Source organism: Felis catus, chromosome B3 (assembly GCF_018350175.1).
Source record: "Felis catus isolate Fca126 chromosome B3, F.catus_Fca126_mat1.0, whole genome shotgun sequence".
NCBI lineage: Eukaryota > Metazoa > Chordata > Mammalia > Carnivora > Felidae > Felis > Felis catus.
The window spans coordinates 3,161,113-3,187,816 of record NC_058373.1 but is presented as its reverse complement, the minus strand read 5'-3'; the positions used below and the strand labels follow the sequence as shown (position 1 = coordinate 3,187,816).

The 26,704-nt window shown below is 45.3% G+C and overlaps 1 protein-coding gene across 3 annotated transcripts in view; it reads left to right on the top strand.

Moving 5' to 3' along the window:
- ADAMTSL3 (ADAMTS like 3) overlaps positions 1-26,704 on the top strand; it is a 351,370-nt gene that overhangs the window by 222,556 nt on the left and 102,110 nt on the right. For all 3 annotated transcript variants that reach the window (XM_023254830.2, XM_045058725.1, XM_045058726.1), the window contains 2 exons: positions 112-196; positions 14,468-14,754. In XM_023254830.2, the coding sequence (XP_023110598.2) occupies positions 112-196; positions 14,468-14,754 (372 nt within the window). The remainder of the gene's footprint in view (positions 1-111; positions 197-14,467; positions 14,755-26,704) is intronic.

The following is a 26,704-nucleotide window of genomic DNA, read 5'->3' as shown; positions in this document are numbered from 1 at the left end:
ACTCCGCTTTGCATTCGAAAAGCGTGACTGCTTTATTGATGAAACCTTTCGCAAATAACGATCATGTATCCAGCCGCTTTAAGCTTGTTGTTTGTGTTCCCTTTTTCTTAGAAAAAAGCCCAGTGGAAGCTAAATTACCGTGGCTGAAACAAGCCCAGGAGCTAGAAGAGCCCAGAAGAGCAACCAAAGAACCATCGTGAGTCCAGAGCCTTTTATGGGTGTAATCAGGGCATAGCCAGTTAACGTGATCTATGTAATTTTTGTACTTATTGGAATGCAACGATACATTTCAAATCCAAATGACCTGAATTTTCAGACTCTAGAGAGCTCGAGCTGGCTGGAAGTCTTCTTTATTTCACAATTCAGCAGTTCTACTTGGGCATTATCTGTGAGAAGCACATAAAAGAACCAGTGTGTGTTAACTCAAAGCAGACCCAGTGGTCTGTTACAATTAAGAGATTGGGGGTAATTCCTAGATCTAGATTAACACGTATGATTTGACCAAGGACCATGACAACCTTGTACAGATCAATCAGTCATTCCATGGTTAAGTCATGGCCAACCTCTATAAAACCAATTTACTTGAAATGTATCAGGGTGGCCCACGTGATTATAAGGAGAAATCCTGGAGCCGCTGTGGGAAGGAGCAGTGGAAAGAATATGGCACTCTGCATCTTGGAGCCTAGAACCGCCACTTTGAACTGTGTGACCATAGACAAGTCTTTAATTTTTCTGCGTCTCATTCTCCTTACCTATGAAAGGAGCAGGCTGAACTCGATCTCTCCAGGGCCCATTCCTACTTAAAAATCTAATGACTTCTATCCACATGTGATTTGGCAAGTCTGGGGTGGAATGGTGTCAGTGGAAATGGAGAATTAGGAGTAAACCAGAGACACCTTCCGGAAGCCGAGGGTACGGACCTAAAGAGAGCAAGGAATCAAAGGCACCCTGAGATTTTTCGTCCAGGAGTCTAGAAGAGCAGCAGGACCAATGACAGACTCGAGTAATTAGACAGGACAGCTGAGTCCCTGTCACATACGTGAAGTCTGTGGCACTGACAGCCTGTTTACCAAGGGGGCAATCCCTAGAGTGTTCTAGGAAAAGGGATCTCAATATGGCTGGTCTCCAGCTCAGAGCAGGTATTTCTTCCTCAGCACCTTCAGCAACAGACAGAGCTCCCTGCATTGAGAGACAGCTCATCCTTCTGTTGAACCTCAGGAGTTATAGGCAAGATTTTTTTGCCCCTGTTGAGCTAAATATACCTCCTTCAAATTTTGGATTTCTGAAACAGGAAAACAACCCACAAAAACCCACATCTATGCCCCATCCCACGTGACGGGTTTTCACAAATTTGAAGAAAGCTGGATCACAAGAGTGCAGCCTTTCCCGGGCTCATCACTCTTAGCGTTTTCCAGTGGTTTTCATGTGTTGTTTTTAGATCCCTTACCAACCTCATTGCTGTTTTCAGAACACGCTCATTTATCAATGTCCTTTCCAACTGGGGACCAGCCCAGTGAGCCCCTGAGGAATGTGGATTACTTCTCTATGAGAAGGCACCATGCCTCTAGCAATGCGGGCCAAGAGAACTGGCACATCCCACTTAGGACATGCGCAGAAAGAACTTTTCCACGTGGACTACTGTCGGGCCTGGAAGTGAACCCCGTGGTTTCTTCTGAATGACCCCAGAGTAACTAACTGAAGAGAGAGGGGTTCTGGGCTCATGACTGAAGCTTGGTGATCTAGAGGAAGGGGGGGGGGTGTCACAAGAAGTGGGTAATGCAGGAGAAGGAGTAATGAGAAGAGGAAGGAGGGGACACAAGGAAGGACCACAGCTGTAAAGACCAAGGCAGTATAGGGTTTAAGGAGAGTTGCAGATCTCATAGAAAGCCAAGGAGAAGCTATGTGGACTGAGGAAATACTATTTAGATGGACAAGAGTCTTTTCCAGTTAATGTTAGGGTAGGATCACTGAAAGGGTAGAGAAGTAATCATTGCAGAGATTTAAGAAACGAATTCCCAGTCAGAAGGAAGTGGGTATTTGACGACTGAAGAACGAGTAAAGATTGGTAGTCAAGTTGATGGAAAGAAGCGGTTATATGTATGTTTGATTTTTAATTGTTTTTATTTGAAGCTAGGATGACCTTAAATATATTAACAAGGTAGTAAGGATCGTACGCAAGTCAGTTAACATGTCTGCACCTCCCAACTGTACAAGAAGGGTATTGGGCTCAGCGTTACTGGAACCTTCTCCCCACTCCAATCTCCTGTGATTCTGTAAGCGAAGGAAAGAGAGAGATTTGAGACACTCAAAAGGGAGTGTGGTTGTCATGCCGGGAAGGCTATAGAGTTGTCAGACTGGGGTGACACATCCTACCAGGTTCTTCTGTCCCCAGAACACAACGAGATCACGATGGCTACTCCTTCTGTGTGTCCTCTCTTGGCTAATGGGATTGCTGTCCAGTTCCCCAAACTGCAAGCCTGGAGTCCTTCTTGCCTGTCTCTCGTTCTTCCCTTATATGTCGTTAACCACCGGCTATGCCAGTCATATCCACCAAAATCTGTCTCCATTCCAGCTCCTTCCCTCCCACCATCCTCTCCAGGTCCTGAACTCACCCTTCCAACAGCCTCCCGATTCGCTTCCCCCTCAGTCCCTTCGAACCTACCCATTCCACAGCTCTTGGACTAGACCAGCCAAGGCACAAATCTGATTCTTTCCTTCCAATGTTGCGAATACCCCAGAGGTTCCCCATCACCCAGATATTTACACTCGTTCACAAGGCCAACCAGACTTAGCAGGGGCCATCCCCCTTCCTGGCTCCCGGCCTTATCCCTAACCACTTTCTTGCTTTGCCTTGAGTGGGACGTTCCAGCCACGTGGAGCTGCTGGTCGTGCCTGGCCTTCGGGAAGCTGCCACTCACGTCCACGCTCCCCTTGTACTAATTTTCTTATTCGAGTGTAGGTGACGCGCTTTCATCAGAACCACTTGTGGTGCTACGTAATTGCAGATTTCTGGGCCCCGCGTGGCAGACGCTGAGGGGTGGGGCTTAGTCACTAAAACGTTTTCGGCTCTGCCAGATACCTTTTGGTGTGTGTGTGGTAAAACATGCATGACAAAATAGGTGAAAGGGATGAAGAGGTGCAAACTTCCAGCTATAAAATAAACAAGCCACAGGGATGAACAGGGAACAGAGTCCATCGTCGTTCGTAACTTGGCGTGGTGACCGACGGTGCTGATGCCCATCGTGGGCCTCGTTTTGTAACATGTAAAAATATCAGCCCACTCTGATGCACTCCGGAAGCAGCTAGAATGTCGTATGTCAGCCGCACTTCAATTTTAAAAATTACCTCTTTAACCATTTCTAAGGGTACGGTTTAGCGGCCTTAAACTACACTGATGCCGTTGTGTGACCAGCCCCACCACCCACCTCCAGAACCGCTTCATCTCCCCCAACATACACTCTGTACCCGTTAAGTGCTAACTCCCCATATCCCCCTACTGGCCCCCCCCAGCCCCCAGCACCTCGATTCGACTTTCCGTCTCTATGAATCTGCCACCAGCGTTTTTAGCAAGCACCCCAAGTGACTGGGGAGGGAGCATCCGAGTTTGGGAACCACTAGATCAGAGAGTCCGAAGGGTCCCTTTCAAGGTCTGAAAATCCCAGCCATTTTCTCCTTTTCTAAATTTTTTATTTTTATTTATTTATGTTTAATGTTTATGATTTATTTATTTATTTATTTATTTATTTTTGAGAGGGAGAGAGAGAGAGAGAGAGAGAGAGAGAGAGAGAGAGAGCAAGCGCAAACAGGGGAGGGGCAGAGAGAGAGGGAGGCACAGAATGAGAAACAGGCTCCAGGCTCTGAACTGTCAGCACAGAGCCCAGATGCGGGGCTCGAACCCACAAGCTGTGAGATCATGACCTGAGCAGAAATCAAGAGTCGGACACGCAGCCACCTGAGTCACCCAGGAACCCCCCGCCCCGCCCCGGTCTACCACCGTTCATTTTATTGGAAGGGGCAATACCATGTAAGCTCCAGGAGGTCCGGGCCTCGTATTCATTCCAAGCCTGCTCATCCATCAGTCCGCCTGCCTTTGCTGGTGGTGCCCTCCTCCCCTGACTCCCTGAGCAGAGCTCATGTGCCCTTTCCTGCAGAAAGACCCCACTCGTGTCTCTTCAGCATGGAAGAATGAGCCTGCACGCACCTGTTCCAGGCCTCCTCCCCACTTCCTCTCTCTCTCTCTGTCCCTCCCTCCCTCCCTCCCTCCCTCTGTGGTCGCTATGCAATTTTCCTTTATAATTCACACTGCTGGCAGGTTCTGGCGTGTTCCTGGCTGTCTAGTGCGAAGTTTATAGTTTCCTCCCTCCCACCACTTCTGACTCCGTCCATTCCCTCCATTTCCAAACAGGACTGCAGCATACCTCAGCTTCCAGTTCATCCCTTTATAACCACTGTCCTTTGTGGTTTGGGGATGCTCCCTTGTTGACAACGGAGGGGAAGGCGAACGCAGCTATATTTCAGATCCCTCGAGCAAAGCCTGCCAAACCCGCCTGGAGAAGATAAATATTTCTGCCTCTGTGGTTTCCCGTGGCCTGGGCTCTGAATTTACACAGGGAGTGGATGTTCTAAAGCTTTATTTTATTTTATTTTTTAATTAGGAAAATAAAAATTACAGCTTATAAAGCTAAGCCAGGGGAACTACAGTTTTGACCTTCTTAGCTTTCCACTGGGAACGTGTTGACAGTCGATACGGTTATCCTTGTTCTCAAAGGCCTTCCCGGGAGGCCTGCGACTTTCTTTGGGGTTTGTGATGCTTCCGCAGCTGGGTCGCCCCATTCTCCCATTTTTCATAGACGGAAACCAAGGAAACGGGGCGGGTTTGGAGCGCTTTGGGTGTTTTCCTCACTGCTGTGTTCGCTTCTCCATTTGCGGAAGCTCTGTCTGCTGCCATCCAAGTATGTCTTCTTTGAGACATCTGGTTTTCCCGCAAGAGCAGCAACGGCTAATACTGAGGACGTCGTTTGTGCCAGGTGCCTATGTGGCGGGTTAGCTCGCTTAATTCCAACAATGTCCCCACGAAGAGGTGTAATTATTACCCTCACTTTAGCGGCGAAGAAAGCAAGGCACAGAAGAGGTTAGGGAATTGCCCAGCCCTTCAGGGCTGTTAAGTGGTAGACGGTGATTCTCTGGCCTGTGATTTTAGGAAGCGCTTTAGTTTTGCCTTACGTGACCTGACTCCAAGCTGCGCGCATCCGTGGGTTGGTCCGAGGACCTGCCTTCAGGACCTACGCGAACGTGAGATGGTCTTGAGATGCACACGGGCATCCGAAGAGCCGCACGTCAAGTACGTGGGATTGTGTGCAGGCCGGCTGGCCACGCCTGGATGCTGACGTCGGGAGTGTGGGGAGGGGCCGGTGGGGGAGAGAGGCTGGTAATGGCAGCAAGGATACAGCGGGGAGCTTAAGCAGGTCTTGGAAAACTTCTCGGTTCACTAAGGAACTGGGACTTCGTTTGGAGAAAGTGGGAGGTTTTCACAAGTGAGGCCATCATGATTACACCCTCTTTTATTTATTTATTTTTTAATTTTATTTAAATCCAGACTCGTTAACATATAGTGTAATAATGGTTTCAGGAATAGGATTTAGTGATTCATCGCTTACATACAACACCCAGTGCGCGTCCCAACAAGTGCCCTCCTCGATGCCCATCATCTGTCTAGCCCATCCCCCCCACCCAACACCCCTTGAGCAACCTTCAGTTTGTTTTCTGGATTTAAGAGTCACTTATGGTTTGCCTCCCTCTCTGTTTTTATCTTAGTTTTCCTTTTCTTCTGTGTTCATCGGTGGTGTTTCTTAAATTCCATGCGTGAGTGAAATCATATGGTATCTGTCTTTCTCTGACTGACTTATTTCACTTAGCATAATACACTCCAGTTCCATCCATGTTGTTGCTAATGGCAAGATTGCATTCTTTTTTTAATGTTTATTTATTTAATGTTTATTTTCACTTATTTCATTTTATGTTCATTTATTTCAGTTTATGTTCATTTATTTAATGTTTACTTATTTTGAGAGAGAGTCAGAGAGTGTGAGTGGAAGAGGGACAGAGAGACACAGAATCCGAAGCAGGCTCCAGGCTCTGAGCTGTCAGCACAGAGCCTGATGTGGGGCTTGAACCCATGAACCATGAGATCATGACCTGAGCTGAAGTTGGACGCTTAACCGACTGAGCCACCCAGGTGCCCCACAAGATTTCACTCTTTTTGATGGCTGAGTAATATTCCATTTGTGTATGTATGTGTGTGTGTGCACACACACACACACACACGCACCGTATCTTCCTTATCCGTTCACCATCATGATTACATTTTATTTTTTTTATTTTTTTATTTTTTTTTAATTTTTTTTTTCTTTCAACTTTTATTTATTTTTGGGACAGAGAGAGAGAGAGAGAGAGAGAGCATGAACGGGGGAGGGGCAGAGAGAGAGGGAGACACAGAATCGGAAGCAGGCTCCAGGCTCTGAGCCATCAGCCCAGAGCCCGACGCGGGGCTCGAACTCACGGACCGCGAGATCGTGACCTGGCTGAAGTCGGACGCTTAACCGACTGCACCACCCAGGCGCCCCCATGATTACATTTTAGAAAGATCTTTCTGGCTGTCTGCAACTTGTTTCTAATCATTCACTATGATAAAAAAGGAACTGTGGAAAATGTCAAATTACACATCTCTGTGTAGACTGGACACATTTGTTGGGGTGGAATTTCTGGGCCAGGAGGCACATCAAAGGCATTGAATTTCTTTGGTCAAATTGCATTTCTGAAATTCAGTACTGATTTGCCATCCAAAGCAGTCCTGAAGCCCACCCTCTTTCCCACACCTCCATCAAAATGAGGAAGTTTCCTTTTTTCAAAAAAAAAATGCTATTTTCTAGTACAGTTGACTCTTGAACAACATGGGTTTGAACTATGTGGGTCGACTTACATGTGGATTTTTGCAGTGTGGCACTGTAATGTAAATGTATTTTTTTCTTATGATTTTCTTTCCTTTTCTTTTTTTTTTTTTTAGAGAGAGAGAACACACATGTGTGCACACACATGCATGAGCAGGGAAGGGACAGAGGGAGATGGAGAGAGAATCCCAAAGCAGCACAGAGTCCAATGTGGGGCTTGATCCCAGACCATGAAATCAAGAACCAGCTGAAATTAAGAACCAGATGCTTAACTGACTAAGGCATCCAGGCACCCTCCCTTACGATTTTTTTAATAGCATTTCTTTCCTCTAGCTTACTTTATTATGAGAAGACAGTATATAATACATAGGACGTATAAAATATGTGTAATTGACTGTTTATGTTATGGGTAAGGGTCCATTGGTTAAGTGTTTGGGGAGTGAGAAGTTGTATGCCGATTTTTGACTGTAGGCAGGGGGATGAGGAGAGGGTCAGTGTCCCTAACCCCCGAGTTGTTCAAGGGTCAGCTGTATTTTCTTTTTAATTTTTTTTTAACGTTTATTTATTCTTGAGATAGAGACAGAGCATGAGTTGGGGAGGGGCAGAGAGAGAGAGGGAGAGAGAGAGAGGGAGAGGGAGACACAGAATCCGAAGCAGGCTCCAGGCTCCGAGCCATCAGCACAGAGTCTGACGCGGGGCTCGAACCAACGGACCGCGAGATCATGACCTGAGCCGAAGTGGGACGCTCAACCAACTAAGCCCCCCAGGTGCCCCAAGGGTCAGCTGTATTTTAAAACAAATTTTTGTTTAATGTTTATTTATTTTTGAGAGAGACAGAGAGAGGCAGAGCATGAGCAGGCGAAGGGCAGAGGGAGAGGGAGACACTGAGTCTGAAGCAGGACCCAGGCTCTGAGCTGTCAGCACAGAGCCCAATGTGGGGCTCGAACTCACGAACCGTGAGATCATGACCTGAGCCAAAATCGGATGCTTAACCGACTGAGCCACCCAGGCGCCCCAAGGTCAGCTGTATTTTTAACGTGTTCGTGGTTTACCTTTAACTTTGACCCATGGAGAATTTACTCTGACGTGTGGTGTGTGGTGTTTGTCTAACTTAATTCTCCCTTGAATAATTAACAAGCTGCCCCGCACCATCTAGTGAATAATCTAGTGCGCATGTTGAGGTCACAATGCCTTCATTGTGTAAATAGACCACTCCATCGTCAGTGTCAGAGTATGGGAATTACTGCAACTTTTTAGAACTTTTTTCTATCAGGCTCTGCGAGGGCTGTCTCATTGTTATTCCTTTTAAACGGCTCATGACGGTCCTCAACTAACCTCCCATAAAACCTTAGAGTTGTCTTGTCTGTTTCCAGCCTCCTTCCCCCTAAATCGGATCGGAACTGCGTTCATTTGCTAAATCAGTTAACGGGGGACGCACATCTTTAGTGTTGAGTCTTCCCATTCAGAGGCATGTGCTGTTCTGTCCAGTGAATCAGATCTCTGGGGTCAGAGCCCCTTCAGTATTTTGTGGTTTTAACCATACCAGCTCTGTGCTTTTTTTATAGAGTTTTTATTCACAAGCTCCTGTGTTAAGCCTCAATCTTTTTCATCTGTAAAATCAGGAAAATAACAGTACTTGTTCATAAGGTTGTTGTGAAAATTACATTAAATGATAAATGGAATATTCTTTGCACGGTGCCTGGCAATGAACGCCAGCAGCAAATGTTGGTTGAATTTTGAGAAACCTGGTAGATGGATAGGGACTTTGTTTTTTATTATTATTTGAGAGAGAGAGAGAGAGAGAGAGAGAGCGCGCGCACACAAGTGGGGGGGGCATAAGAGGGAAAGAGAGAACTTTAAGCACGCTTCACGCTCGATGTGGAGCCCAACTCAGGGCTTCATCTCAAAACCCTGGGATTATGACATGAGCTGAAATTAGGAGTCAGGTGCTTAATTGACTGAGCCCCCCAGATGCCCCATACATAGGCACTGTTTCATTGAACTCGTATTTTTTTTCTAAAAATTTTCAATGAACTATACTGTTTTCCATAGTTATATCATCGTTAAAGAATCACTTCATCTTCTTTCCTAAAATTTGTACCTTTTACCTTTCCTTATCTCATTTTGTTATTCCTTATACTTTTTACATTTCTGAAGAGATTGCGTTTGTATCCCGTATAGATTTTGAAATTAGAGTCTTTGTATTTTAATAGGAGAGTTTAATTCAGTTAAATTTATTATGATTGCTGATAGTTCTGGCCTCCATTTTTTTCTTTTTCTCTCTTAAGGTTTATTTATTTTTGAGAGAGAGAGAGAGCACGTGCGAGAGAGAGCATGAGCAGGGGAGGGGCAGAGAGAGACACACAGAATCCAAAGCAGGCTCCAGGCTCCCAGCTGTCAGCACAGAGCCCGACGCGGGGCTCGAACCCACGAACCGTGAGATCATGACCTGAGCTGAGATCAGATGCTTAACTGACTGCGCCATCCAGGCACCCCATTCTGGCGTCCATTTTAAGTTATCTCCTTGTTTCTCATAATTTTGTAGATGATGCGTGTTTTCTGGATTCATTTTCTCCAGTAACTGGAGAGCAAGCCTTTGTAATTTCATCTTTTTCTGTATGTTTTTTTTTATCACCAACATTCCTTTTCTATTGACTTCTCCATCTTTAAAATGAGTTAAGTTGACATAGCTGGCTTTCTTACCAACCTATTGCAAAGCTCCTGGTTTCTAAAAAGAAGTTTTTAGCCAGGTGTCTTCCTTTTCTATGGCCGCAGGAGCAATTTACCACACACCTAGTGGCTTAATAAACATTTGCTATCTCAGTTCTGTAAGTCAGGAGCCCAGTAGATTGAAGTGGTTCCTCTGCGCTGGGTCCCACGAAGCCAAAATCGAGGTGTCTCTCAGCCTGAGCACCTGTCTGGGGCCCTGGGGGAGAATGTGCTTCCAGTCCTATTCAGGTAGTTGGCAGAGTTCAGTTCCATGCGGTTGTAGAATCGAAACTCCCATTTGCTTGCTAGCTGTCGGCCAGTTGTTCTCAACGTCAAGGGGTCGCCTGCCCTCCTTGGCTCCTGGCCCCTCCCGTCTCCCGGCCAGCAGCCGCTGGGGTACCTCTCCTGCTCTGAATCTCTCACACTCTCTTCCTGCATCTCTCTGACTTCAGCCAAAGAAATTTCTGTTTTTAAGGACCTGTGATTAGATTATCCTGCTAGGATCATCTCCTTATCTCGAGGCCCATAACCTTAACCATATCTGCAGAATCCCTTTTGCCTAGGATGTGAGCATCTTTGGGGTGGCCATTATTCTGCCTAAAACACATAAGTTTTTTTTTTTTTAATTTTTGTAATGTTTATTTATTTTTGAGACAGAGAGAGACAGAGCATGAATGGGGGAGGGTCAGAGAGAGAGGGAGACAGAATCTGAAGCAGGCTCCAGGTTCTGAGCTGTCAGCACAGAGCCCGACACGGGGCTTAAACCCAGGAACCACAAGATCATGACCTGAGCCGAAGTCGGATGCTCAACCGACCGAGCCACCCAGGCGCCCCTAAAACTCTAAGTTTTTACGTTCATCATTTTTTGTCACTTTTTCCTGGGAGATAGTGTGCCTTTCCAAGCTGTATTGTAGGCACTTTTTTTTTTTAAACATGTTTTATTTCTGAACACTTTGTCTGTTTGTCTTGTGTTAGAACCTCTACTTGAAGAATCCAGGCATCTTCAATATCGGATTATTTCAGTTTTCTCTCATTTTGTCTCTAAAAACTGCCAGGGTGCCTGGGTGACTCAGTCATTTGGGGGTCCAGCTTCAGCTCAGGTGATGATCTCACAGTTTGTGGGTTCGAGCCTCATGTCACGCTCTGTGCTGACAGCTCAGAGCCTGGAGCTACTTTGGATTCTGGTCTCCCTCTCTCTCTGCCCCTCCCCTGCTTGCATTCTGTCTCTCTCTCTCTCTCTCTCTCTCTCTCTCTCTCTCTCTCTCTCTCTCTCTCAAAAAATTAAATAAATAAATAAACTTAAAAATAAAAACTGCCATTTAAAAAAAATCCGTTTTGAAGAGGTAGAATTTACATACAGTAAGCGGTGTCTATTTAAAGTGATGAGTTTTAACAGGTGTAAACAGCCACCCAGCCCCAGCCTCAGGCAGGATACCGAACACTCCCATCACTCCCAGAAGGTCTCCTTTGCAGACTGTTCCTCCCTCCCCCTGCTCCAAGTGCTTCAAAAGCTCCCCTCAGGGCCCCTGCGGGGCTCAGTCAGTTAAGCCTCTGACTCTGCATGCCGGTTCAGGTCCTAATCTCACATTTGGTGAGTTCGAGCTCTGCAGGTACTGACAGCACAGAGCTTGCTTGGAATTCTCTCTCTCTCTCTCTCTCTCTCTCTCTCTCTCTCTCTCTCTCTGTCTCTCCCCCCACCCCGTCCCCTCCCTGCTCATGTGCTCGCTCGCTCTCTGTCTCTCAAATAAAAAAAAAATCTTTGCTTCAGTAAGCAATAATGAGGCACCTGGGTGGCTCAGTCAGTTGAGCATCCAACTCGTGAGTTCAGCTCAGGTCATGATCTCATGGTTCATCAGATCGAGCCCCATGTCGGGCTCTGCACTGACAGTGTGGAGCCGGCTTGGGATTTTCTCTCTCCCTTCCTCTGCCCCTCCCCTGCTTGTGCACGTACTCTCATGCTGTCTCTCTCAAGATAAATAAATAAACATTTAAAAAATAAATAAGTAAACAATACTAATAATACATAAAGAATTGAAAAAAATCCACAAAGACCATCATGCTACTTTATACATAAAGTTTCTGTTGCCATAGCTCCCCTCCCCGCCTCCCTTTCAAACCACTCATGGCTAATTTGGACAGTTCTCACATCTGGTTTTTAAGAGGACCCCTAAAAGGGTCTCTGAAAGCCAACTTGAAAGGTCCAGGACACCTTAGGAAAACACTGGATGTGACCATCACTTGCCACGTTGGGAACTGAGGTGAGCCTTTCCTCCAGCCCCATCTTCTAATGGGGCTCTGAATCACAACAGACACAGGGGTTCCCTGTGAATGAAAAGAATCTACATCTCAATTTTCAGTTTTTATCACTAAGGAGAGAGGAGGGGAAAAGAAGAGTGACCATAAACGTACAGTGTGCACAGGGGTGCCTGGGTGGCTCGGTTGGTTAAGCGTCCGACTTCAGCTCAGGTCATGATCTCGCGGTCTGTGAGTTCAAGACCCCGCGTCGGCTCTGTGCTGACAGCTGGGAGCCTGGAGCCTGCTTCAGATTCTGTGTCTCTCTCTCTCTCTGCCCCTCCCCCGCTCGTGCTCTGTCTCTCTGTGTCTCAAAAATGAATAAACGTTAAAAAATTAAAAAAAAAATACAGTATGCACATGGTTAGAAAATGCAAGACTTTTAAAGCTATAAACAGAAAGTGGAAGCTCCCACTCCACACTCTGGCACGTGCGATCGATCGCTTCCAGAAAAGAGACATTGTACATTGTACGTAAATCATGTACAGGTATGTGTGCTGTAAATGTTATAATTAAATAACATATACACTACATATACATATGCATGCCTTTCTGTGTGTATTTAGACAAAAGACCCCAGTATATGAGCCCTCCCACACTTACTTCATTTAACTCTCTCCAAGAGGAGACTATTCCTTCTGAATTAATAACAGACACACCTCCTTCTTTTAATTGACCTCATGTTATTACGTTGTATGTATATTACATTGTATCGGTGCCTCGTCTTAAATTTAATCAGGCTTTTTCTTTCCAGTTCTACCGGGGAAAACAGCAAGGAGAGAAAAGAGCATGTTCAAATATTACGCCAATACTCCTCTCTGCTGGGAGGTTGGGCGAGCCCTCTCCTGGCCTAGGGGAGGGGAGGGAGTTCTCCACCAAAAGTTTTCAATGCAGTAAATAGAATTCGGAGGGTTTACTGTTTGCAGGGCTCTTTACGGGGCTCATGTATCCCAATGGTGTTTCCTCCTGCTGATTGGATTGTGGACAAGGTGATGAAGTCTTGTCCAGGGAGAGAAGGTTGGAGGACTCTGAGAGACCCTTACTACCCGTTCTGAGATTTTGAACATGAACCCTTGGAACTATATCTTAGCCGTTTTCTGAAGCGACTTAGTACGTTATCCTGTGAACAGAGATCTGCGTTCACTTAAACTCAGGAAATGATGCACGCCATATTCCCCTCTTAGGCATTTATAGTATGCATTCATGTATCGTGGTCTTTGGAAAAGTTTTGCAGTAATTAAACCTGTGGAGCACTCTTGCACCCGTGGTTTCCCCAACTTACATTCGCTGGGCTCTTCCTTGCCTGTCACTTGTGAATATCTCACAATGCAAGTGTTGCTTCGGGATGACTTAACTAAGCATGTCCCTGCTGAGTCTCTGCTTTTCAATTCAGTGCAGGAATCAGTAAACGTCTTCTGCAAAGGCCCAGATAGTAAAGACTTTAGGCTCTGTGGGCCAAATAGTCTCTGTGGCAAATCCTCAGCTCTGCCATGTAGCATAAAAGTTGTCATGAACGAGAAGTGAGCAAGTGACCATGGCCATATTCCAATAAAACTATAATTATGGATACTTTAATTCAATGTTGTGTCATTCAGAAAATATTACCCTTCTTTTCCACCCCCAACCATTTAAAACTATAAAAGTCATTCTGTAGTCTGTAGAGAAACAGGTGGGCTGGACTTGACCTGTAGGCTATAGGTTGACAACCTCTGATTTAGTGGATAATAATTCAGAATCAGAAATAAATACTTTATTCAGCCATATTGTATCTAAGATATTTTCAAGAAGATGAAATTCAGTGTAGTGTAGTTGAGGACAGAATATGAAAGCTTCATCTACCCTGCAGAAAACATTTATTATCTTAAATATTGAGAGTTTAATAAAGTCCTACCTGTTAAAGGATAAGCCTGATAAAGATTCATTGAATAAATATTGATGAAAATTCTCCGTATTATAAAAGAACTCAGATTAGAAATTATCACTACATAATGGTTTATTTATGACCAAATTTTTGAAGAGCCTAATTTTAATGATGTTAAACAAAGGTGATAGCACAGCATTTGAGTTTTAAAATGGAGGCAAACTTTTGGGGCACCTGGGTGGTTCAGTCAGTTAAGTGTCTGACTGTTGATTTCGGCTCAGGTCATGATCTCATGATTTGTGAGTTTGAGCCCTGCATCGGGCTCTGCACTGTCAGACTTGGGTCTGTCTCTCTCTCTCTCTCTCTCTCTCTCTCTCTCTCTCTCTCTCTGCCCCACCCCTGCTCTCTAAATAAGTAAATAAATAAGCAAACAAATAAATAAAATGGGTGCAAACGTTCACTAGATCTCCAGTGAAAAATCCTTTCTGTTGCTAATAAGATTGGACAATTTGTTCATGACCTAGTTGAGCACCAGGAAAAATAAACGGCGTTTCCAATGTCCCGAGTTCCCTCTGAGCGAAGTTATCTCTTCCCTTCAGGGAAGGCCTGTCGCTCCTGCGGGGCCGCTGTATAACGGGGACTCCTGGGTCTTCTGTAGGTTCATCCCGGAGCCCTGGTCAGCCTGCAGCACCACGTGCGGGCCGGGCGTCCAGGTCCGGGAGGTGAAGTGCCGTGTGCTCCTGACGTTCACGCAGACGGAGACCGAGCTGCCTGAGGAAGAGTGTGAGGGCCCCCAGCTGCCCACCGAGCGGCCCTGCCTCCTCCACCCCTGCGACGAGAGCCCTGCCTCCCGCCAGCCCGACGCCTCTCCCCAGGAGGACAGCACGATGACCTACCACTGGGAGTACGCTGGCTTCACTCCTTGCACGGCCACATGCTTGGGAGGTATGGGATTCTCTCTGGGGGGTGGGGGGGGGTGGGGGGGGACAGCGGCGTCTTGTGTTGCTAATAGTTTGAGAAACCACTGACTTGGCTAAGCCAAACGTGCAACTTAGAAAAACCTAAAGGAGGTAAAGTCATTCGAATAACTGAAAACTATGCCTTCTCTGTCTTTATTTTCCATTGTGATTATTCCAGGAAGATAAAGGATCGTGTGGCAGTATATCCTGACCCCCCCCCCCCAAAAAATGTTATGCTCCTTTGGCCTCAGCAAATGTATAAATGAGGTGGGGAAAGAGGCCACTGATTACTATGGAATAAGTAGGGGAATGCAGAACTGGTAAGTCGAGGCAATCTCGCCCGTGAGTCAGTGTTACAAACTGAGGTGGCCTGGGATTGCCATTTCTGATGGGACTCTGTCAGGAGTCACCCTCATACCTGCACGTTGGGCTGGAGGCCAGGGAAGAACACACTGGTCACTCTGGTTTATGTGTGTGCACGTATGTGTGTGTAACGTGCATAGCCAGTGGGCCTGTTAGGATTAGGAAGTGCTAATATGGCCAGGTGGCCTCAATAGGGTGCAGGTTGGCACCAAGATTATTAAGCCCTCCAGGATCCAAAAGAGAGTTGATGAGCAGAGAGCAGGGGCTCAGATAGTCATTCTCCAGGGCTCTCTTTTTTGGAAGGAAAAGATAGAAATAGTTGGAAAGCTAGCTCTTCTGCCGACGTGAAGGAGACTCATCTGATCAGGACTCCAGGACCCCTGACACCCTGACCCTGGATTCCAGCACTTGTGGCAAACCCTGGTGGCTAAATGTGCTCTGACTTCAGGGGCGCCTGGGGGACTCCGTCAGTTAAGCGTCCGACTCTTGATTTCAGCTCAGGTGATGATTTTACGGTTTGTGAGTTCGAGCCCCACGTCGGGTTCTGCACTGACAGTGCAGAGCCTGCTTGCGTTTTTCTCTCTCTCTCTCTCTCTCTCTCTCTCTCTCTCTCTGCCCCTCCTGCATGAGTTCTTTCTTCTCTCTCTCTCTTTCCCTCTTCCAGATAAATAGATAAACTTTAAAAAAAGTGCTCTGACTTCAGTCCCAGCCAATGGTGAGAAGAATACAGGAGCTACTGTCTTAGAAGGTGGTTAGTTTAGTGAGTTCGAGCCCCGCGTCAGGCTCTGGACTGATGGCTCAGAGCCTGCTTCCAATTCTGTGTCTCCTTCTCTCTCTGCCCCTCCCCCCTTCATGCTCTGTCTCTCTCTGTCTCAAAAATAAATAAACGTTAAAAAAAAATTAAAAAAAAAAAAAAGAAGGTGGTTAGTTCAAGTGCATGCTCCAGCCCTCCTGGTGCCCCTGAGCCCATTACTTGGAGCTCCCTATCAGGTATTAGAGCTCGTGATCCTGTCACTGTACCTGAGCCCCTCCCTCTTTGTCCTCCGGGCCCTTAAGTGAATTCCCAGTCCTTCCCATCCAGTCTCCATGACTTGGTGGTATTTGTCTTTGTCCTGTTCTAATTCAACCTCTAAACCCACCTATCCTGACACAGACACCTGTTCTCTGACATTGCCAGCCTGCAGTAGACCCAGAGGAAGTGGCATATGTTTTAGCCCCAGCCTTCAGCTAAGCTACTACCTTTCACATGGAGTTATGCACGTAGGATTTAGAACAGGACACTTGGCTGCTCCCAGATTCTCTCTGCTCTCTTACTTGCTTCTCCCTGGTTTTTAGAAGCCCACCCAACTGACTAGGAGCTCAGATTTTCTTACTCACCTGGACCTCAACTGGCTGCTGTGTCTCTTGCCTCCAGGGCACATAGTCTCAGCCCCAAGTCCACTGCACACCTATGCTGCCGCTCAGAACTTAACTCCTGCTCTGAGTTCAGCACCCTGGACACCACCCTTGTTATAGCTTGGAAACCTTCACGTGAACATGCCCTTGGAGAGAATAGGAACTAGTACTTTCCTGATGAGTCTTGAGGACCCCTCCAGAGGTAGTTGCCGAGATGAAAAAATGGTCCCCCATTCAACTGCCATTATAGATGGCTGGAACTTCCTATGACATTCCTGGAAAGTATCAGCTATCTCCACCACTTCTGAACCAGTACGTTCCTACAGTATCACCAGGAGCTGTGTCTTTTATTATGAGAGCAGAAACAAATCCTGCTGTTGATTGCACAGCCTCAAATCTCTTAATCTCAAAACTCTTGAATGTTGCCTTTGGTAGAATTACTATTTCATCTAGTACTCTGCTATCCTTGAGTTTAGTTTTTTTCCCTGACTGGGAAGGCCCCTCGATTTGGGGAAGCATGGCATATTGGGTCCTCGGAACTAAGAGAGCAGTTGGAGTTGCCCAAGGAAAGATGACCAGGCGAATTCTGATTCAGTTGGCGGAGTCTGTTGGACCTCATCTTTGATAGATAGATAGATTGATTGATTGATTTTGAGGGGGGCGGGGAAGGGAGAGACGGAGAGAGAGAGAATCTCAAGCAGGCTCCATGTTATCAGCACAGAGCCCGACACAAGGCTCAATCTCATAAGCCATGAGATCATGACCTGAGCCGAAATCAAGAGTCAAACGCTTAATTGACTGAGCCATCCAGGCGGCACTAGACCTCATCTTTGAAGCTTGGTACCAAGATATTAGAATCTGCTATTGTGCTGTCTACTGAGGTAGCTCTAGGAGGCACCTCCAGGATGGCTGAGCCTATGGGAATGACTTTCCTTTTTTATTTGCTAATAGTTTTATTGAGATGTAATTCACATCCCATACAATTTATGCATTTGAAGTCTTTATTCAATTTGGTGGGTTTTAGTATATTCACAAGGTTGTGCATAATCAGCATCCTCATAATCAGAGGATTTTACTCAGAAATCCTCATAATCAGCATCACAGCACTTTACCCCCACAGAACCCTGTACCCTTAAGCAGGTCACTCCCCATTTTTCCTCAAGCCCCCATTTTCCCTGCCAGTGGCAGCCCCTGGAAACCACTGATCTACTTTCTGTCTATTCTGGACATTTCGTATAAGATGAATCACATAATATGGGGTCCTTCGTGACTTTTAATTAGTATAATGTTTCCAGTTGAGGTCCATCCATGTTGTAGCATGAATCAGAACTTCATTCCTTTTTATGACTAATACTCTTCCATTGTAGGGATAAACCACATTTTGCTTATCCATTCATCAGTTAGAAATTTGGATTCTTTGCATGTCTTGGGTGTTATGAATAATCCTACTATGGCCATTCAGGTACATGTTTTTATATGGACATATTTTTTCATGTTTCTTGGGTATGTATCTTGGAGTAGTAGAATGCCCTTTGAATCCACTTAAAACATACAAATTTGGGACGCCTGGGTGGCTCAGTCAGTTGGGCATCCTACTCTTGGTTCTGGCTCAGGTTGTGATCTCACGGTCGTGGGATCGAGCCCATGTCAGTCTCTATGCCAAGTGTGGAGCCTGCTTGGGATTTTCTCGCCCCCTGCTTCTTTCTCTGCTCCTCCCTGTTCATATGCATGCATGCATGCTCTCTCTCTCTCTCTCAAAATAAATAAATAAACAAACTTAAAAAAATACAAGTTTTGCGAAACCTGGCTAATTGAGCTTATCCTTATTGGCCCTGTGGACCTTTGGGCTGACTGTGAGAAGACAGAGCACCTTGAACATGTCAGAAGTGCAGCTCACTGTGCAGATAGTTGATGTGGAGTGCCCGTTTATTGCCTGGCATCCTCTTGTGAACCTGGAACACATTTTACAAGTTTTAACAGAGATCAACTTGGAAATCTTTCAATACTCAGTTACACAGCAATTTCGCCTTGTGAGAGTGCATTGTATTGTGCAATCCTAGAATAATACCATTTAAGTGAACCTTGGATACCCACTAACCCAAATTTTACAGTTAGGGAAACCGAGGCTCAGAGGCCATCATGCAGTCCCAAACAGAAAACAGTTCTCATCCTTTAGAGAGAGCTGGTCATATAATGGGTGCATATAATAAGCCTTTTAACTTGGCAAAAAGTGATATTTTTAACTTTGGGGGTTCAAGCTTAAATTTTGCTTTTAAATAAGTAAATTCTGTGAAACATAAAGGGTAATGCTTGAAACCAGGATCCTCAATAAAGACAGGGAAGCTCATGCCTGCTCTGTGCTAGACTTCATGGCTCTGGGTTCTGGGCTCAAAATCGGGGTATAAAATGAGTAGCACACAGTCCTTCCTTGACTTGATGGTGCACAGTTTTTGGTTATTTTGCCTTTATCGTCTTGACCGTACTAGCTACATACAGTGACACTTGCCTCTCGGTGATCCATTTTAATGTGGTTTTGGAGGCTCAGCCTCTACATGTCCACTTCTGTGTGATTAGGAATGTCGGTTTGAACCCTCCCCCTGCACGCGAGGAGAGTGGGTCTGCCATAACTAAAGACCACAGGAAGATAGCATTTCCACAGGCACACAGCCGTGTCTCCAGCTTCCTATTTCTGGTAGAAAAAATAATAGATGCAAATGACAGATTCCTGCAAAGATCATATCCTGATCCTCTGTGTACTTGTATTTTCCAACTAATCTTCATAGCATACGAGAAATAAAAATGCATCTGTTTGTTGTAATTGCTGGTACTTAGGAATCTTTCCTAAGTTGGCTTTCATTTTGGAGTGGCAATAGAGAGTTCTTTTTTAGTTCCTGGAAACATGAAGAATTCAGACATTGGATTTCCAGCTTCCACAGCGTATATACGTATGCGTGCAGCATAGTATGTGTGCACGTGTGTGCGTATATACGTAGACCTCTCGGAAGATGTGCCTGCCTTTGTAACACCCCCTGGTAAGGTTTTGTAATTTCGTACATCATCAACATTCCTCACCAGAATTTTTCTTTGTATTTTATGTTATTTGTTGCATTTAGGCCCTTTCATTTTTACTTTTGTATTTTTAAAACAATTGTTTAATGTTTATTTTTGAGGGAGAGAGACAGAGACAGATACAGAGACAGAGTGTGAGCAGGGGAGGGGCCGAGAAAGAGGGAGACACAGAATCCAAAGCAGGCTCCGGGCTCCGGGCTGTCAGCACAGAGCCCAATGTGGGGCTCGAACCCACGAACCGTGGGATCATGACCTGAGCCGAAGTCGAATGCTTAACCCACTGAGCCACCCAGGCACCCTTACCTTTGTATTTTCTAACAGCACAGGCTAGGAGCAGATTCATTGGCTTTGAAGCCTGACCCCACTTTGAACCCTAGCCCCGCCACTCTCTTCGGGCTGTTATAGAAGTTTGTAGAGGCTCATTTTTGTACAGTGAGAAGAGCCATACCTCCTTCATGAGGATTAATGAGGGGATTAAGTGTCCTCATGTAACAGGATGATGTTGGAGAACTTCTTAATCACAGTGCCTGGCACACGGTATAGAATAAGTGTTAGTGGGATGATTAATTTATAATATAATAACAGCAGGGTGTTCTTTTTATAATGCCACCATTTTTTCTCTTTAAAAAATCTGATTAAATTGCTGAACCCCCTTTTCTTTCTTTTTTTTTTAAAGTTTATTTATTTTGAAATAGAGAATACAAGCAGGGGAGGGGCAGAGAGAGAGAATCCCAAGCAGGCTCCACACTGTCAGCACAGAGCCAGACGTGGGGCTCAAACTCACAGACTGGGAGATCGTGACCTGAGCCGAAACCAAGAGTCAGATGCTTAACCAGCTGGGCCCCCCAGGTGTGCCAAATTGCTGAGATCCTTAATGCATCTACCGGTTTTAAGTTCATTCTTACCAATTCTCTTAAGTGAAATAACCATCTCTAATTCATGATGATTTTATTTTTCCCTTTCAAATAGTTATTTATCTTATTTGAGCTTTTTAAATCTTATTTCATTGTCTAGAATTTCAAGAACAATAATAAATAATGTGGGCAGCGCCAGCCCTGCCACCTCGCCTTTGTCCTGACAGTTAGCAGGCACCTCCCCGTTGTTTCATTTAAAAACATTCTTGGGGCGCCCGGGTGGCTCAGTCGGTTGAGCGTCCAACTTCGGCTCAGGTCATGATCTCATGGTTTGTGGGTTCGAGCCCCGCGTCAGGCTCTGCGCTGACAGCTCGGAGCCTGGTGCCTGCTTCGGATTCTGTCTCCTTCTCTCTCTGCCCCTCCCCACTTGTGCTCTGTCTCTCAAAAATAAATGAATGTAAAAAAAATTAAAACAAAATTTCTACAGATATCTATTGCACGTTTCTTTGTGGTAGGCACCGGGCTGGGTGACAGTGACTCTAAGTAGTTCCTGCTTTTGGAACTCAAGTCTAGTGGGGAAAATGCACTGATCACATAATCGCCCACATGTGTAAATCACAGCTGGTTATAGCAAAATAAATGCATGGTGCTAGGAAAACATATAATAGGAGGAACTTGACCTTATTAGGGAAGTAAGGGAAACCCTCCCTAAAAACAGTTACACTTGAACTTAAATATGAAAGATGGGGAATTGCTGAAGCAAAAGAGGCCGTTGGAGGGGGTGGTCCGGAAAGAGTTCCCAGCAGAAAAAAAAAGGCAGGTACAAAGTCCCTGGGTGGCAGGAGGGTTCATGGTCCGTCCCCAGAGTGAAGAAGGCAGGTGCGGCTGGAGTAGTGAGAAAGACAGCGAGGTGATGCTAGAGGAGAAGGCAGGGGCCAGACGATGAATGCCTTGTGGGCAAAGCTGATTTGGCTCTTTATCCCAAGATCAGCGGGAGACCATTCAAAGAATTGAAGCGGGGGATGCATGATCCAATTTTTCTGTATCTCAGAAAGGTGAGTCGAGCTGTATCGTAAAGAAACAGGTTTGGGAGGGATAAGAGCAGATGTGAGGGAGGCCGTCTACAAAGCTGTTGCCTCGTCCAGGCAGGGACTTGTTCTTGAGCGGTAATGACAGCAGAGGTGGAGGGCAGTGGATAACTCTGAGAAATATGTAGAAGGTGAAAGTCTGTTGGTGGAGGCGTGAGTGCAGGGGAGGTGTCAAAGCTGAGTCCCAGGGCTCTCTTCCGAGATGACGCGTGCTCGGTGGAGGTTCAGCTGGGCACGAGGACATCAAGAGTTCCGTTTGTGGACGCAACGACTTAACGTGCCTGTGGACTTGCGAACGGAGATGCTAAGTAGGCTTTGTGAGTGTGTGAATCTGAAGCAAAGAACAAAGATCCAGACTGCAAGTATACATTGGTGAGTCATCCGTGTGCGGAGAGGATCGAAGCCAGAGTAGTGGCTCAATCTCCAGGAAGAGAATGGGTGGCCATTGGTGACTCGGAGTCAATTCAGTGGAGTGTTGGACACAGAAGTCGGATTTGCAAGAATGGAGGAAAGGGTGGCAGGTGACAAAATGGAGGTGAATAGATTTTTTGTGGCAAAATTTATGATAAAGAATGCAGAGAGAGGGAAAAGGCTAGAAGGCGTCATGGATTGACGGAGAGCTGGGTGCGTGTTATTTCTTCATGACTAAGTGGCTTGGGTACATTCACAAGGCAGCAACAAAGCTCTCAGATAAAAGTGAAGGGAGAGGTAATCAAATTTCCTGGGAAGGTGGAAGGGAGTGAAATCCAGCAAACTCCTAATTGAAAATAGACAAGGAAAAGGCCAGGATGCTTGTGAGATGTGAGATGGTGGGTCTGTATGCCCGAGGGCAGGAAGTTCCTGGTTGTTTCGTGTTTTGTGTGTGTGTGTGTGTGTGTGTGTGTGTGTGTGTGTGTGTGTGTGTGTGTGTGTGAATGATTTGGTGAGTGAAGCGATAGATGGTTGAGGTCACAGTGTAATGTTCTTTCGTTGTCCTGCCGACTACCGGGTGTTAGTATTTGATTTAGGGTTTCACGTAGATATATGCAAACCGTAAATGAAATACATAGAAATGCTATTGATGCACGGAAGTATTGTCCACATAGCATGGGGGAGTCCAAGCATGCGTTCCCATGAAAGGGAATGTGGGACTGAAAGCTGAATTGGTCCACCATGGGCTCACACTGGAGTACTCCCTGTGGACATGTGTTCCCGCCACGAAATGTTAGCGTTCCCTATTTCATTCTCTTCAGGTCCCTTCAAGTCATGACAGGCCCCTAACCGTACTTTCTCCTTGACATATTCGGTCACTTCCTCTCAGGCTCCAGTGACATCCAATGATCCCCTTCCTGCGGACACATGGTTTCAACAGTCCTTAATCTTTACCGGCAGTCTCCTCAAGTCGTTGCTAAAAGGAACCCACCTATCTGCAGTGCGTAAAACTCGGCATTTTAACACCACGGATGATACTGTTCTCCACAGTTCTCCCAGCCCAGAACGTACTCTGCTTCCTCTCCTTCTTGTTCCCTGGGACTTTAGAGTGGCATCCACTCGTTCACAGTGGCCAGTCAGCTGAGAGAGCAAAAAAAAAAAACACGTATTAACTCTTCTTTTCAATATGGCCCTGGGCTTGTGTGTGGAATACAACACACACTCCTGGTTGCCTCACAAGGCAACACCACACGGAGGTGTGTTCATTTATTTTCTTTTATAGATCCCGACATCAGGGTTACAGTCCTTTTGTAAATGAGAGTTGGAGTCTTTTGTGCCTTTCAGCCATCTTCAGTAGTTTATGTCATGGATATTATCCATCCAAGAAGCTTGAAAGCACTGGTTCCTGCAAGTGTCTGAATCTCATTCTTATTTTTCCCTCCCGGGGGCGGGATTGAGGGGAGAGGCATCATGGCTGGATCTTTAACATCATTTCCAGTACACCCCCTGCTTATTGTCATATTCAAGATTTTAATTTTTAAGTAATTCCTCAATTTAGGTTTTCTTGGGGGGAAAAAAGTCATCCATTTCATGACAATATTGAAATTATCATTGGGTGGTTCATCCGGGGGCACCTGGGTGTTTCAGTTGGTTAAATGTCCGACTCTTGATTTCAGCTCAGGTCATGATCTCATGGTTCATGGGATTGAGCCCCACGTTGGGCTCTGTGTTGACTGCACGGAGCCTGCTTAGCATTCTTCCTCCCCTTCTCTCTCTCTCCCCCCCCCCTAAGTAAATAAATACAAATAAATAGACATTAAAAAACAAAAAAGAGTTGTTCATCTGGTCTCAGGTTGCTTTAAGCCTCTCTCCTCTCTTTTTCCTGGTGAAAGATTATGTGTAATCCATTCTGTCTTTCTGACCTAGCAGTTATGTAGGGACTGACTTTTGGAAAATTCTTTTTTTTTTTTTTTCAAATTTTTTTTTTCAACATTTTTATTTATTTTTGGGACAGAGAGAGACAGAGCATGAACGGGGGAGGGGCAGAGAGAGAGGGAGACGCAGAATCGGAAACAGGCTCCAGGCTCCGAGCCATCAGCCCAGAGCCTGACGCGGGGCTCGAACTCACAGACCGTGAGATCGTGACCTGGCTGAAGTCGGACGCTTAACCGACTGCGCCACCCAGGTGCCCCTGACTTTTGGAAAATTCTAATGGTTGGATTTGAGCGGTCAATTGGCTCCTATTCATTTATCGCTGGACTCTGTTGCGGTCAGAGAATGTTACCTGCTTCTGGCTTTTGGAACTCACTGCAGTTTGCCTTATAATCTGATGTAGGACCAGTTTTTTGTTAATGTTCCATTGGTGCTTCAAAAGAGCATATTACATCTATTTCTGGGGCCCAGGGCTACTTGGTTATTAAATTAACATACTTTTCTTACTCATTTTTTTCATATTTATTTTACAACTTGATGTATCAAATACTGGATAGTAATTGAAAGGTTCTGACTAGATTTCTTCATTGTTCTTGGTATTTCTTAGAGAGAGAGAGAGAGAGAGAGAGAGAGAGAGAGAGAGAGAATAGATTTCTTCATTGTTCTTGGTATTTCTTAGAAAGAGGGAGAGGAAGAGAGAGAGAGAAAAAGAGGGAGGGAGGGAGAGAGAGAGAGAGAGAATGACTAGATTTCTTCATTGTTCTTGGTATTTCTTAGAGAGAGGGAGAGAGAGAGAGAAAGGGAGAGAGAGAGAGTGACTAGATTTCTTCATTGTTCTTGGTATTTCTTAGAAAGAGGGAGAGGAAGAGAGAGAGAGAAAGGGAGAGAGAGAGAGAGAGAGAGAGAGAGAATGACTAGATTTCTTCATTGTTCTTGGTATTTCTGAGAGAGAGGGAGAGAGAGAGAGTGACTAGATTTCTTCATTGTTCTTGGTATTTCTTAGAAAGAGGGAGAGGGGGAGAGAGAAAAAGAGGGATAGAGAGAGAGAGAGAGAATGACTAGATTTCTTCATTGTTCTTAGTATTTCTTAGGGAGAGGGAGAGAGAGAGAGAGAGAGAGAGAGAGAGAGAGAGAGAGAGAGAGAGACTAGATTTCTTCATTGTTCTTGGTATTTCTTAGAGAGAGAGAGAAAGAAAGAGGGATAGAGAGAGAGTGGCTAGATTTCTTCATTGTTCTTGGTATTTCTTAGAAAGAGGGAGAGGGGGAGAGAGAGAAAAAGAGGGATAGATAGAGAGAGAGAGAATGACTAGATTTCTTCATTGTTCTTCATATTTCTTAGGGGGGGGAGAGAGAGAGAGAGAAAGAGAGAGAGAGAGAGAGAGAGACTAGATTTCTTCATTGTTCTTGGTATTTCTTAAAGAGAGAGAGAAAGAAAGAGGGATAGAGAGAGAGTGACTAGATTTCTTCATTGTTCTTGGTATTTCTTCTTTTTCTTCTTCTTCGAGAGAGAGGTAGAGGGAGAGAGAGAGAGAGTTATGTTATTTGGCATGTTGAATCAGTCAAGACTTGTGAACAAGGAGCCCAACTCACTCTAACCTTCAACAGAAGGAAATGTGTCAGTTCATTTATTGGCTCCATTTCTCTTTTTAGAGTCCCTTTCCCCCCCTCATCATTAATTCATTTCTTGACGAAGGCTTTGAATATTATTTCTGCTCCAAAAAGACCCTCTCGTCATGACGCTGTAGAAGGTCAAGTGTGAATTGAAGGGTGTTGCTTCATGCTTCCAAAAAGATTTGTTAGGAAAATTACACCATGATTTCAACACTTTGTTTTATAGCTTCTAAACACATCACGATTGTCACCCAAATTTTGCCAAGTAAAAGGTGAAGCAAACTTATATTTTTTTATGTTTACTTTTGAAGGTAAAGGTTTTATCAAGCCTCTTGAAATGAAAAGCCTTTAGGTCGAGTATGCAGGATAGAAGATACTCTTGTGGCTGCCCTTGGAAAACACATTTTTGTAGCCGTGTCCCTTTGTATCTCAAGTTAGCCAGTATTTATTAAAAAGTAGTTCATGGGAGATCCTTGGAGGTTTAAGACTGCATCCTGCCATGGCCGGAAACATAAGATTACAACTATAGAAAGGAGAAAACATAGCAGAAAGCACTGCACATCACACATGTATCTTTTATATATTCTTTTGGCCTATTCTGCATTCTGTAAAATATTGTAAAACGGATGAATTGAGACATGGCATTTGGAAGGAGAACCACAGTCTTCAAACATAATGGAACACACATTCTTGCATGAAACTGAATACATTTGCATATTTCAAATAGTATAGTCCGTTGCTGTTGCAATTTTCATTTGATTTTTTTTCATCAAAACTTTGATTTATATTTCGTTCTCAGTTCTGATTTTTCAGTGATTCTTTTTGCGTCAACAGACAAAGAATAGTGGTTGGGACGCGGGCTTTGGGGTCGGACAGAGCTGGCTGGCCTCAAAGGAAAAACATGCCTGCGGGGGCTCCTGTTTGCACAGTCTCTGCCTTGACCGGTTGACTGTATTGTATTTTGGAATCCCTGGAGTACAGAGAAAGAGCACTCACGTAGGAGATAGGAAAGCTAACTTTTTTAATGTTTATTTATTTTTGAGAGACAGAGAGACAGAGTGCAAGCAGGGGAGGGGCAGAGAGAGAGGGAGACACAGAATCCGAAGCAGGCCCCAGGCTCTGAGCGGTCAGCACAGAGCCTGACGCGGGGCTCAAACCCATGGACCACGAGATCGTGACCTGAGCTGAAGTCAGACACTTAACCAGGCGCCCC